The following is a 13,500-nucleotide window of genomic DNA, read 5'->3' as shown; positions in this document are numbered from 1 at the left end:
TACCAAATGGGGAACCTTTTATCTATTTTATGTTTTATGTGTTTATTTATTTTTGAGTTTTATCACTGTTGACCATCTTTTAATTTTAATTATGTAGATGTTATATCTTTTAATATTCTAAGTGTTGTTGATGTTGCTCATTGACGCCATACGAAATAATAATAATCTATTAGATCCCGAAGAAAACAATGAATTAGTTGGTATGCTTATGCTTATTGAATTTTAAATTTTGCTTCTATAGCTAAATTAATATATCTACTGGCTACTTCTTATGTTATATTTCAATAAGCATTTTGTTTTTTTCACTTTTCAAATGCACTGCTTTAAAATTTTGCTTTATAGATGTAGATGATGTTAGTAATGGCTTGCAAGTAACCAGAATTGTTGTGCAAAAAAATAGCAGCCAAAAAAAATATAATACCGGTTAAAAGAAATTTTACTATGAATCAAAATCATATATTATATTTAAAAATATATTTGAGCTAAGAATTTTTTGTTGTTATTACCTAGGTTTGTTGAAAATGGTTGGAGTCCATAAAAGGAATCAACTTACTCCAAAATGTCAAAAATTGTATTCTTATGCTACACAAATGATTAGAAAAGCTAAACGTTGTGGAAGTAGAAAAACAAATTTTAAAGACAGGTTACGAGCATCTGAAAATATGACTGATAGCTATTTGGCTGAACAATTTTCAAATAAAATGACTGCCTCGGCTTCTCTATTTACGCGGTTACAATTACTAGAAACTAATAAATCAAGTCATGGTCATAGATTTACAATTGATGAAAAGATGTTATCTTTATCTCTTTACAAAAGAAGCCCAAAATGTTATAGACTTCTATCAAAATTATTCACCTTACCCAGCAAACGAACATTAAACTCAATTCTTGCTAGTGTTTCAATTCGACCAGGAATTTGTCCTCATGTTATAAATATTTTGAAAGAAAATGTGAAAAAATTAAAGCCTGCTGAAAGGTTTATTTTAATTATTTTATTACAATTTAAACATTTTTTAAATTTTAAAATCATTGGTGAAAATTAATTACATCTAATTTTAAATTTATTATAATATGTAGGTACTGTTCAATACTTTTTGATGAAGTTTGTCTTAGTAGTGGTCTACAATACACTCCAGGGGTAGATGAAATTGATGGATTTGTTGATAGTGGTAGTTTCAAAAGCCAAGAACTGGCTGATCACGCCCTTGTATTCATGATCAGAGGATTTAAAAAAAAATTCAAACAGCCTGTAGCATATTCGTTCTGTCAAGGAGCTACACATCAACATCGACTAGTCCAACAGCTACGAGAAGTAATTAAAAATTTGATTTATTTAAATAATTTGCGCAGTATAATATTCTATATTCAAACAATTTTTAATAGGTTATTAGCCAAGTACAAAAAACTGGTTTTCAAGTAGTAGCAACAATTTCAGATCAAGGGCGAGCAAATGAAGGAGCTATAAACATTTTAAAAAATGAAACTAGAAACTATTACCTCCAAACCAATGGTGATTACAGGGATGATGTTTATGAAGTTGAAATTGTGAAAAACGGCATATCTGAAAGGGTTAAAATTGTTCATTTGTTTGATGTTCCTCACTTGATGAATTGTATACGAAACAATTTACTCACCAAGGACTTGAATTTTACAATTGACGGTGTCAAACGTACAGCAAAATGGGATCATTTAATGCAATTATATAAGGAAGATAGTGAAATACCAGATTCCAAATTGCTTCCCAGATTGACTGATTGCCACATACTTCCACATAAAATCACCAAAATGAAGGTTAAATGTGCAACTCAAGTGTTCAGCCAACGAGTGTCTTTATTTTTCAATTTCCTTGCAGGTGAGGTAAATAAAAAGTCAATGTAGGTAATGGTCTACAATATTTTTGGTTTAATTGAGTTAGATCACTTCATATTGTACCACTACCAAAAATACTATTTATTGAGATATATTAATATTAATTTATACAAATTTTAATTATAGATAAAAACATTATTGATTCTTCTGCAGTAGATACAGCTGTTCTTTTATTATTTTTCGACAAGCTATTTGACTCCTTAAACGGATCATTTGATAAAATTGTAGAAGGTAAAATTTTCCGGACTGCCGTCAAAAAGAACTCAGTTCATCACAAATTGTGGGCAGACAGCTTAAAAGTTTTTTCTTCTATGATTTTTGTTGGTAAAACCAAGAAGTCGGTTAGTGTTCCTACAATTAAGAATTGGATGACCACTATAAGAGGTACTTTGTTAAACATTAAATGGTTTGACTATATTATAATGTACATTAAAGATTTAAACGAGTGCTAATCTCACTATTTTTGTTTTAAGGATTTCAATATTTGTACAAATTCCTATCGTCTAAAGGAATAAAATCATTATTACCTCGTCATTTAAATCAGGATCCATTGGAAAACCTATTTGGGGCTTTGAGAAGTCTTGGATGCAGCAAACCTACTTGTGGGTCATTTATTATGGCCTATAAGACATTGCTGTTGAACAACTTGGTGTCTGCTCATTCACCGGGTGCAAATTGTGAAGATTTTACAGAAGGCACCTTATCAACATACAAAAATTTTTTTACTCTGGACCAAGAGATGCCTGATACACCAATATTCTCTTGCAATCTACCTTGCCCGGTAAATGTTCAACTTAGTGAAACAACTAAAAATTTACAAACAGTTACTCATTCATATATTTCTGGTTTCATTATTAAAAAACTTAATAAGGATGTTTTAAAAGGTTGTGTGAGTTGCCTTAAAAAAATGTGTACTGATGAAGTTTCAAATGACCATGAGTTAATAGTAGCTAGAGAGTATCAACCAACAAAGTTAAATTTAAAATATCCTGGTACTTCGTTCTGTTCAGTAGTCAATAAAATTATCTCATATATAAATGATGTATTTCCTAAAATTTGTCACCATCAAAAAATACAATCTTCTTTAATTACTGGAATAATGTCAAATGTAAACATAAGTAACTTAAGTTGTCCAGCACATGAAAAAGATTTTACCCTAAAAATAGTTAAATACATAATTAAATTATTTATTCACCATTGGTGTACGGAGATAAATAAAATTTTAAGTGGAAAACAAAAATTGCGAGCTGGTGAAAATGACCCAATAAAATTACTAGCTAATAAATGGCATAGTAGTCATTCAAAAAAATTAGTTCCGGGGGGAAAATTTAATCTAGTGATCTAACTATCTTATATTAAATATTTAATACATTTACCTACCTTATTAAAAAATTATATTTCTGTGGTTTTTAATGAATTATTGGTAGGTATTTTTTTACTTTTATAATACAACTAGTTTCAATAGTTATTATTATATCAGAAGTAGATACCTATTATTTTTAATTTTTTTTATAACCAAAATATAATAAATTATATACTATATTGTGATGTATGAATTATTATAAAATATTATCCTCTTATATTGTTATTTACTTGCTATGTATTTGTATTTATTACAAATATTATATTTATAATTATTATTATATGTATTTGTATTTATTTACTTGTAATGTGTAATAAAATGTATTAAAGTTGTATTGTAACAATCTGTTTATTATATTTTAACCTACCTTCATACTATCCATCAATAAAAAGTTATATATTATAATTATTATTGGGCTATATACTATACTTATAGCTAATAAAAAAAAGCAGGCTCAGATCAAAAAATAATATACGAGTATATAGTAACAAAATGAGAAGCCTTGAAAGTAATTAATGAGAACCACTATTTAGTTCATAATACTTATACCAAACACCAGGAGCGCTGTTTGCAATGTCATTTTTTCTAACATGGTAGTTGTTCATCTATACTGTATTCTTATCTATGGGCTGATTTATAACGTTTTGGAAATTCAGTAAGTGTACACTATATTATACAACTTTGTTAAGACATAAGAAATTGACATTAAAATATGAAATCGTTATTACAATTGTTTTTAACACGTGATTTTCAATTTTGTCAAACATTGTCCCAAAATTTGGGTTAACTTTGGCCCAAGACATCCATGGGTATAAATGTAGTTTAGTTCCCACGCGATTTTTTTGATTTTTTTTCCACCAAAATATGTGTTTTAAAGCACTGAATACAAAAGTCTAATTCCAAAATCCTCGCAAATCATTATTTTGGAAGTTATATCTTACCAAAGTTTACGATTTTACGCATTTACGTATGCATGCGCGCGAAACGCTGTACATTTTGCTTTTCTACGTTTTCGTATTGGATTGTCGCCTATAATTAATTATTTTATTTTATTTTGTTATTATTAACATTATTATAATTTATAATTAATGACTTTCCAAAGGTTATAGAACTGATAATGTTTTATTTTCGTATTAAATATTACTGTTTGAGGATTGCTATGTTAGTGCCTACACGCATACTCCAGATCACTACAGTTTTTGTTACAGTTACGACAACATTTCATTTTAAAATGTTATTTGTTAATTTTATTGAGTTTGTTGTCGCCAACATTGATTTTTAAATCTTATTCGTTTGGCGGGTTTTTCGTGTTGTGAATTTCGTGTTGAGGTAGCGGTTCGTATTGTGCGTCACCGCGGTGCGGTTGACAACAGCTGTTGTGTGATAACCGTCCGGTGCGCGCGTGCAGCCGTTATCTCATTTTTTGTTTAAAATGTTTTCGTTAGTTCGTATCGTGTGTGTCTAAATAAATTCGGTTATGTTTTAATGTTTCATGTATTCTTAAAAGTCATTCTCCTCAGTCGCGGCTGTCTAATCGTATAACACAGTAAGTGACATTCTTATCAAATTACGTTTTATTGGCCTAGATTGTTTGAAATTTTGTGCTGCATTTATTATACTCACTCTTGTTACTAACATCCAGTTAATTACTAAGATAAAATAATGTATCTCCACCGTTTTTTATATGTTTATCAAAAAACAAATTATATAACACAGTAAGGTATGTTTAGTGTACTTGCTGTGTTTTATCATTGTTATCTGATTTTCTAACAAATTATCTTACAGATTAAATAACACAGTATATACTTTTAAATGTTACATACTATGTTACATGATTGATAATAGATTTTAAAATATTTGATTATACAGTTATATTTAGCCTACTAAAATTAGAACAAATCAGAAAATGAGTAAAAACACGTCTCATAATATTGTTAATATTATTTGCTACATGTTTTATTATTTTCAATTATTATTTACAATTTATTATGGAAGACCATACTTATTCGTCTTATTCATTGACGTCAAGACCAGTGTCTGCCGGTCTTGAGGATGATGATTCAACTTCTTCAATTAATAATTTAGGTAATAATTTTATTATAATATTTTATTTTAGTTAAAAATGTTGTTATGTGTACCCAAATCATTTTAATTGATATAGATGATTCAACTTCATGTAATACTAACAATTTGTTTGGGAATTTTGAAAAAGAAAATGGATATGAATACATATATTCAGATTGTGACGCTTCAATTAAGGATCCTGATTATGTCCCTCCATTTCAAACTTTAGATGTTTCTTGTACTGGCCATGATTCTTATGAAGGTAAACAAGCTTGATAGTTGATATAAATGTATTTTCAACTAACAATAGGATATATTTACACTTGTAGATTTTAATGACACACCAAATTGTTTAAATGATGATCAAGATATCCGTGTACCTAATGTTGATGAAGATTTTCCAGTGGAAGGGGGAATTGCAGGGATGAGAAAACGTAGAATGACAGGCAATGAAAAACACATTCGAAATATTAAACTGTCAGAAATCAAAAATCAAAACCAAATGGATAAACATCCTCTTATCCTAAAAACGTGTACTGGTAAGTGTAAAAGGCAGTGTAATTTATTAAGTAATGAAAATCAAGCTTCTATTTGGTCTGAATTATGGAAATTAAATTATACTGACCGACGAAAATATATGTCAAAATGTATTAAATTGGTATCCATTAAAAGAAGGAAGGTTAATGTCGATGAAAATAATAGTTTTAAAAAAACTAAAAGCAGACTATACACATTTACCCATCCAGAATTTAAAATTGATATAGCAATTTGCAAATCTACATTTTTACAAACATTAGGCTATACTAATGATTCTGTTGTCACTGAATTGGTGGCTGTTATGGAAAAGGACTTGTGTGGAAAATTTATTAAAGAAAACCGAGGTAGGCCACGAATTGATGCAATTGATAGACAAGTTATTATAGACCACATAAACTCATATCATCCCTGTGTAACTCATTATAGAAGGCATAATGCACCTAACATACGCTATCTACCTCGTGAACTCACCATAAAAATTATGTTTGATGATTTTAAAAATAAGTACCCAAATTATTGTGATTCAGAAACATATAGATCAACAATTAAAAAACAAAATATATCTTTAAACAAACCTAAAGCTGATGATTGTGAGGATTGTGAAATCCTCAATCAGGATATAACTAATCCAGAATCTAATTCAACTTTAGTATTACATAAAATTAAAGCCAACAAAGCCAACGCTGAGTATAAAAAGGATTCACAGGAACAGGAGTTGGGTTCAACAAGATATTTTTCCATGGATCTCCAAAAAGTAATACTTATCCCATACATGCCCAATATTAAATCATCCTACTTTCTTAGTAGATTAGTAGTTTTTAATGAAACTTTTGCAACTATAAAAAAAGGAAGCACATTTAACAGTTACTGTGTTTTGTGGCACGAAGCTCTTAGTGGAAGAAAAGCTGAATGTATAACTGATTCTATAATGACAGTTATTAACAAAGAAAGAGATGTGCTAAAGTTTGTATTTTGGGCTGATAATTGTACAGCTCAGAATAAGAATTGGACACTGTATTCAGCATTGGTAACTGCAGTTAACCAAATTGATGGACCAAATGAAATTATAATTAAATACTTGACCAAGGGTCACACACACATGAGTGCTGACGGGATTCATGGTAATATTGAGTCTAAAATGAGGAGAAAAGGTAAAATTTATGACTTTGATGATCTTGCTGACACAGTGGCTGAATCCCGAACAAAAGTGAATGTATTAAAACTTGTGACATTTTATCAATGGAATAATAAAAAAAGAACAACTAAGAAAATTGATGATCCTTTGTTCAATTTTAAATTAATCAATGTTGTAATGGTACGTTTTGTCAAAGGATCAAATTGTCTTGAGTACAAAAATGATTTTGATGATGATCTGATTAAACTGGACTTTTTGAAAAAAAGTACATTAAGGAATATCAATTGTCTACCAAATCATGAAGATAGTCAACGAGGTATAAACAGTAGTAAGAAAAAAGAGATTATAAAAACTCTTGTACCACTAATGCCAGAAAATAGAAGACATTTTTGGCAAGATTTACCAGAATCAAATTATGTTACAGATTTATTACATGATGAAGATTATGGTTTATCCAATTCATTAGTAATTTAGTTTTTAACTTTTTAATATTATTAAAGTATTAACAGAATATAAAGTGTGATATTGGATAATGTTTTTATACACTATTTTAACTATTTATTTTTATGTAAAAAATATTATAATTTATTTTAACCAAAATATGTTGTTACAAGTTACTTTAGTTATTTTATTGTTAAACATAATATGTAAATGTTTAAGTTTTCATTTAATTATATTATAATAATTATATTACCAAGTTTATAAACATGTTTTAGTTATGAGGTAGTAAGTTATATTAAACTACACCATTTTATTTTATTTGTAACTGTTATGTTTTATTAATTTTTTTTTATTTATCACTAGAAAACAATTATTTTATACAAATAAAATTATAAGGCTGAAGTTGTATATACATGTTATACATTTATATAGTTGTTAAGTTTAAATTTTGTTACATACAGTATTTGTAATAAAAATAAAGATATTTTTTTTTTTTATTTATATAAAGAATTTATTTATTTAAATAGTATTATAATATATTATGTTATAGTGACCTGTAATTGCTTACTGTGTATGCTTACCTATATATTCAAAATGTATAATTTTATAACCAAATTAAAAACTCGGTGTTCTTGCTGTGTTTTACTTTTTTTCCTGATAAATCAGAAATTCAGTTACCAAATTATAAACACAGTAAGATCACTTACTGTGTTTTATTTTTGTTTTTGGCAGATTGTAAATGCAGCAACTAAATTATATAACACATTCTTTTAGTTTAAACAAGGACTATAATTAGATGAGCTAAAATATTGTTAAATTTAATATTTCAAACCTCTTTGGTAGCTTAAAATAATAATTGCATACAAAAAAACGCCATCTACATGAAATGCAGAGCAACTTCATTAATCTCCTTCCCCTGAACAATTTAGTAAATTGCACTTATTCAAGAAATTCGTTTGCCCAAACCGGTGTATATTTCCCCTTAAAATTGAAACCGGTGTGAATTTAAGAAATTCGTTCAACAAACCGGTGGAACTATTTTATGAAAGCGGTTTCATTTTTCTGAACCATATCGACGATATGGTTAGTTATACCGATGCCGATGCCTACCCCTCTATTCAAACGTCTTATCTGCAGTTATCACTAATAACAAATTCAATGTTGAAAAATGAAAATATAAAATAATACTAATTTTTAAATTTTCAGTATGACAGTACACAAGTTATAAGTTAACAATTTCTATGACGAATTTTACAACTTATAATTATTGTATGTTCTAGTTATTTGAATTAAAAGTATTGTTATAATTTATAATCACTATAATCAGTATTCCGTATTTACGTGAGATGGCTCAACGGCAGATGTCTGAAACAAATATGGACCGTTATATTGAAGGTAAATTTGTAATTTATAATAGGTTTTTACCATTTATTGCCCATTGGAAGTGACATTTACCAAAGCTTTTAACCATAATACAAACTGCATTTATAGAAATGTATGAAGAAGAACCCGAATTAACACAGAAAGAGATTATCCAACAGATGTATGCAGAAATTTCTAATGAAGTAAATCATGACATTAGCAAAGTTGAAGAAGTTGAAGAAGATAAAGGTAAATAACGTACCTAAGTAACAATATATATTATACCTATATTTAAAAAAACTGATTTATGTGCATTATTGTAATGTATTAATTGATATAGATAGAACATGGTCAGTAGAATTTACCAAGTTTCTTATAACATTACGTGTCTCGTATAGTACTCAATTTTTATCAGCAAAAAAGAAAGGTAAAAAATCTCAACTCTGGGAGCTAATTTCAAATGAAATGGCTGAAAAGGGCTATTCGTTTTCGCCTAAAGTTTGTGATGAGAAATGGCGTAGACTAAGCACTCAACACAGAAAATATTATGATTTATCAAAAAAATCAGGCAACAATGCAATTAAATGGCAGTATTATAAGTTAATGGATGAAGCAATCATACCTTTAGGAAAAAAACAGTCTATATCTCCTCCAAAAGGTAAATTTATAACAACTCCTATTATTTTGACTTATTTTTTTATAGTATGTGAGTATTCCTGTACAGTGTACACTATTGAATCTAGGCAATTTTACTAGTTGGGGGCTCACTTTTTTTCATTAGTGATACATTTTAGTATTATGAATTATACCAATTATTAGTTGTTACAATTAAGGTACAACTACAAAATCAATTAGAAATATTAATAATATTATTTGTAGGTACTTGAAACTGTTATAGTACTCGTATGTCATTAGATTTTAAACACACTATTTGTGGAAATTTACCTTTATTTCCCAATGTTTTTTTTGTAATTAATAAATTATGTTTTAATAAGTCACTGGTCCTGTATTGTTGTGGATATGCCTACGACAGATAAACTAAGTCTAACTTTTTGTATTGATCGTATGGTTTTCAAAACTGTGATTTATATTTTTAGAACTACTGAACGAGTCATCTTACAGTGTGCCTTCTACATCCACGACAATGACATCAAGTATTACTCTAAATCCACCTTCACATACAATACCAACACCATCACAAACAACAATATCGCAAACGTTGCCACCTAATCATGCTGAATTTAAAGCCAAGACACCATCATGGTTTGAAAAATATGAAAAAATGAAAAAAGAGCAAAATAATACACAAAGCATAGAATTGAACAAAAGGTGAGTTATAAAATATTAATTTGATTTAAAATTTTTTTGAACTAAAAATTGATATCTTTCAGACTTGATAAATTGGAGACAAGAGAACATGAAATGTTAGAAGTTCAAAAGCAACTTGTTAACAAATTGAACACAGCTAATGATATAGAAATGCAAAAGTTGGAAATGTTCAAAAAAATATTTAATATTGATTGAAGAAATAGTTGTAGTTTTTTATTTATTTTATTTTTATTTTATACCCAAGTTTAAGTCAACTAAAGGAAACAATGTGATATTTTTATAATGAAGTCAATGATTTATGTTTGTTATTTGTTATTTATTATTTGAATTGTTTAATCAATTTTGTTTTATTTTAAAGTTTAACTATTCAAAAGGAAATTGAAATGTTATATATATATTATATAATATGTGTGTAATAAAGTCAAAACAATAATATGTTTATTTGAAATTTTGTTTATTTACAATTTCTGGTAAAAATATTCAAAATATATACTTAAACGTTATCTTTTTGTTGTAATGCATTGCAAATTACATTACGCTTTAATACTCCGCTTCTAGTCCCATCTTCATGTAAATCACCTCCTATCGCAATTTCAGACACATATGGCTCGGCATCAAAGTCATCTCCAGTTGTCATACATATATTGTGTAGACAACATGCAGCGGTTATAATCTTACCACAGTATGATTTATGGTATACATCCATATGTCTATATTAATTAATAAAATGCTTTAGATTAATGATATGCTAGAAAAAAAACAAATTTCTTAATGACTAATGTACTTTAATTTTTGAAATCTTCCTATAAGTTTTCCAAAAGCTTGTTCTACAACCACACGTGAACTGCTTAAAATCTTATTAAAGTTTTTTTGATTTTGCGTTAGGTGACCATTATCTTTATATGGCACCATATTCCAGTATTTTCTATATTATGAGCTATCAACCAATATTTAAGAAATGTGTTTTATGATGTTTTTCAAGTATAAAACTTTATGTTAAATAGAAAATTATAAATAATAAAAATGTAACTCAATAATAATGAGTATAGGTGGGTAATTAAGCTAACTTTAATATATAAGAGAGATTCTATATCACACCCAAGCAGCACGTCTTATAACAATTTGAATCCAGAATAACGTCGGTATGAATGGGAAAATTTGGATTGAGAAGCAATATTATGGTAAATGCATTTTTTTTTATTTATAAAAACTTATAAAAACCTGGAGCAATACAGATGGAACTTGTTTACGGTTGTAAAACATATTTCTATCTAATTTTTGCATCACACTTCTCTTCTCCCAAGGCGCTAATATGGCAATATGACATCCGTCAACAGCTCCAATAACATTTGGAAAAGAAGTTTGCCTTAACGCATTGAATTTGTCCACAGTTTCTATTGCCTTTTGACCGCTTGGCCATTGTATAAAAACTCTATTAAGGATATTCATTTGTTGCAAACAATTTATAATAACCCCATGACTGGTGCTATCAGATAGATTAAATCGATTTGCTATTTGTCTAAAAATAAATAATTTAACTTTTTACTTCATTAACTTAATCTTCTTAAATGTTTTAATTTATACTAACCGATGTGTTTCACAATTAGCCATATACCATATAAATACCAGTATTTGTTTTTCAATGGAGCACTTGAACTTTGAATTTAACAATAGAGGACCCAAATTGAATGTTAAAATCTAAAAAAAAACAACAATACATTACATAGGTACCTAGTATAACTTATAAAATAAAAATATGAATAAATTAAATAGGCATTAGTTATGTGTATAACCTCAATACTCTCTCTTGTCAAACGAAAATGAATTTTGAAGTCCTTGTCTGTCATGTTGGGTACAGTTAATTCGGTAAAGTCTTTTATTTTACTTCTAACTTGTCTCTCAAATCTAATAAACACATTCAATTCATCATCGTCATCGTCGTCATTATTTAAAGTCGATGTTATAATATCTAAAAAAAAATATAACTGAGTAACTTTTAGGTACACATATATAGCCATATTCATAGATCGTACTTAATTCAAACTTAGTATATACTTCCTTAAGTGAAACATTAGAATTTTCAATGGTATCGTATTCATAGAAAATTCTTACAATTTTCTTAACAAAGTAAATTTTGAGTAAATACTTAGAATATAATACTAAGTAAATACCATGATAAATTAAATAGGTATGTCAGCAATTTACCGGTTTTTAGACTAATCGCGCACCCACCCTCCTCCCAGCCTTGTACTGTGACGTAAGCATTTCTCCGTTTCCCATTGGTCCGTCGCCGCCGCCGCCGCCGCCGCCTACACCGATCAGCCACAGCCGCTACGGCCTACGAATTACGATTCTGCGATCGTGCTCCCATGGCCCATCTCATCTGCTCAGGATGACCCGTGATAAATTATAATAATTGTTTTATTACAATAATAATATTATAATTATTATTTTTTTTTTTTTATTAGCTTTCAGTTTAACTATTACAGCTCAACAATTATTAATTATTTTATTACAATAATGTTATTATAATTATTTTATTATTTTATTTATCATGGTATGACCAATATTCTTATATAAACTTGCATCATAATATATTCATATACGATTTACATGATAATATAGTACTTATTACTTAGTAGTATCATATTATATTTAATATTGTATTTGAAATCTTTAATGACAACTCGGGCATTTTACCCACACCACCAACACAGTACATGATTTTACCGGTAGACAACCAAAACGTCTGAGTAAAAATTCTGTAGTTAAAAAGTTAACGGTAAAAAGTTCGGACTTTTTTACCACGATATGATTTTACAATATGACCAACAACAATTTCAACTTTAAACGCTCATTATAAAATATTAATATGACTATTTTATTTTTAAAACGTGTTAATTACTGAGCGGAGCGATAAATGTATTGATTTTACAATGATGTTATTTTTTTAAATTTTTTTTGTCGTCTGCACATTTTGGGGCACCAAAAATGCTTCAGTTTCCTATTTTTATCAATTTTTCTAGTAGAAAAGTGAATTTCAGTTGGTGCTTGGGGATCGATATAACTAGTAAAACTGTCATTCACTCATTCCCTTAAAAATCTCGAGGTATAACGAATAATTATATGTATTTTGGTCCTCTCGATAAAACGAAGTTTTTTTAGTTAAAGCTTTCGCGATGTAATAAACTTTAACAATTTTGGTGCTTGTAAGCACAAGTTACACAATAATATCATTATATTACGAATTAATCATTTTTATTAATATAAGATGCACGTTTGCTGATGTATAATGACTACGAAAAATATAAAATTAAAATAAATAGCTTATTATTATTACTAAGGTTTCCGCTGATTATCATGTAAGATAAAATTCATGTAGGTATCTAAGGTAATGACG

At 28.2% G+C, this 13,500-nt stretch overlaps 3 protein-coding genes across 3 annotated transcripts; all 3 read right to left on the bottom strand.

Moving 5' to 3' along the window:
• Positions 1 to 10,585: 10,585 nt before the first annotated feature.
• Positions 10,586 to 11,012, bottom strand: LOC111028203. The gene is made up of 2 exons (XM_022306750.1): positions 10,885 to 11,012; positions 10,586 to 10,810 (listed from the first exon to the last, which is right to left on the bottom strand). The coding sequence occupies exons 1-2, from the start codon at positions 11,010 to 11,012 to the stop codon at positions 10,594 to 10,596; spliced, it is 345 nt and encodes a 114-aa protein (XP_022162442.1). The 3' UTR covers positions 10,586 to 10,593.
• Positions 11,013 to 11,257: 245 nt separating this feature from the next.
• On the bottom strand, positions 11,258 to 11,624 carry LOC111028202 (the record flags this gene model as incomplete). Its single annotated transcript, XM_022306749.1, has 1 exon — positions 11,258 to 11,624. A coding segment is annotated over one exon (327 nt), but the record flags the coding sequence as incomplete, so codon positions are not given.
• A 44-nt stretch (positions 11,625 to 11,668) lies between these two features.
• LOC111028204 lies at positions 11,669 to 12,102 on the bottom strand. The gene is made up of 2 exons (XM_022306751.1): positions 11,894 to 12,102; positions 11,669 to 11,798 (listed from the first exon to the last, which is right to left on the bottom strand). Exons 1-2 carry the CDS (start codon positions 11,945 to 11,947, stop codon positions 11,679 to 11,681), a joined length of 174 nt encoding a protein of 57 aa, XP_022162443.1. The 5' UTR covers positions 11,948 to 12,102; the 3' UTR covers positions 11,669 to 11,678.
• Positions 12,103 to 13,500: the final 1,398 nt, after the last annotated feature.

Source organism: Myzus persicae, unplaced genomic scaffold (assembly GCF_001856785.1).
Source record: "Myzus persicae strain clone G006 unplaced genomic scaffold, MPER_G0061.0, whole genome shotgun sequence".
NCBI classification, from domain to species: Eukaryota; Metazoa; Arthropoda; class Insecta; order Hemiptera; family Aphididae; genus Myzus; species Myzus persicae.
Note: the sequence above shows the minus strand (reverse complement) of the source record. Positions and strands in the feature narration are given on the sequence as shown.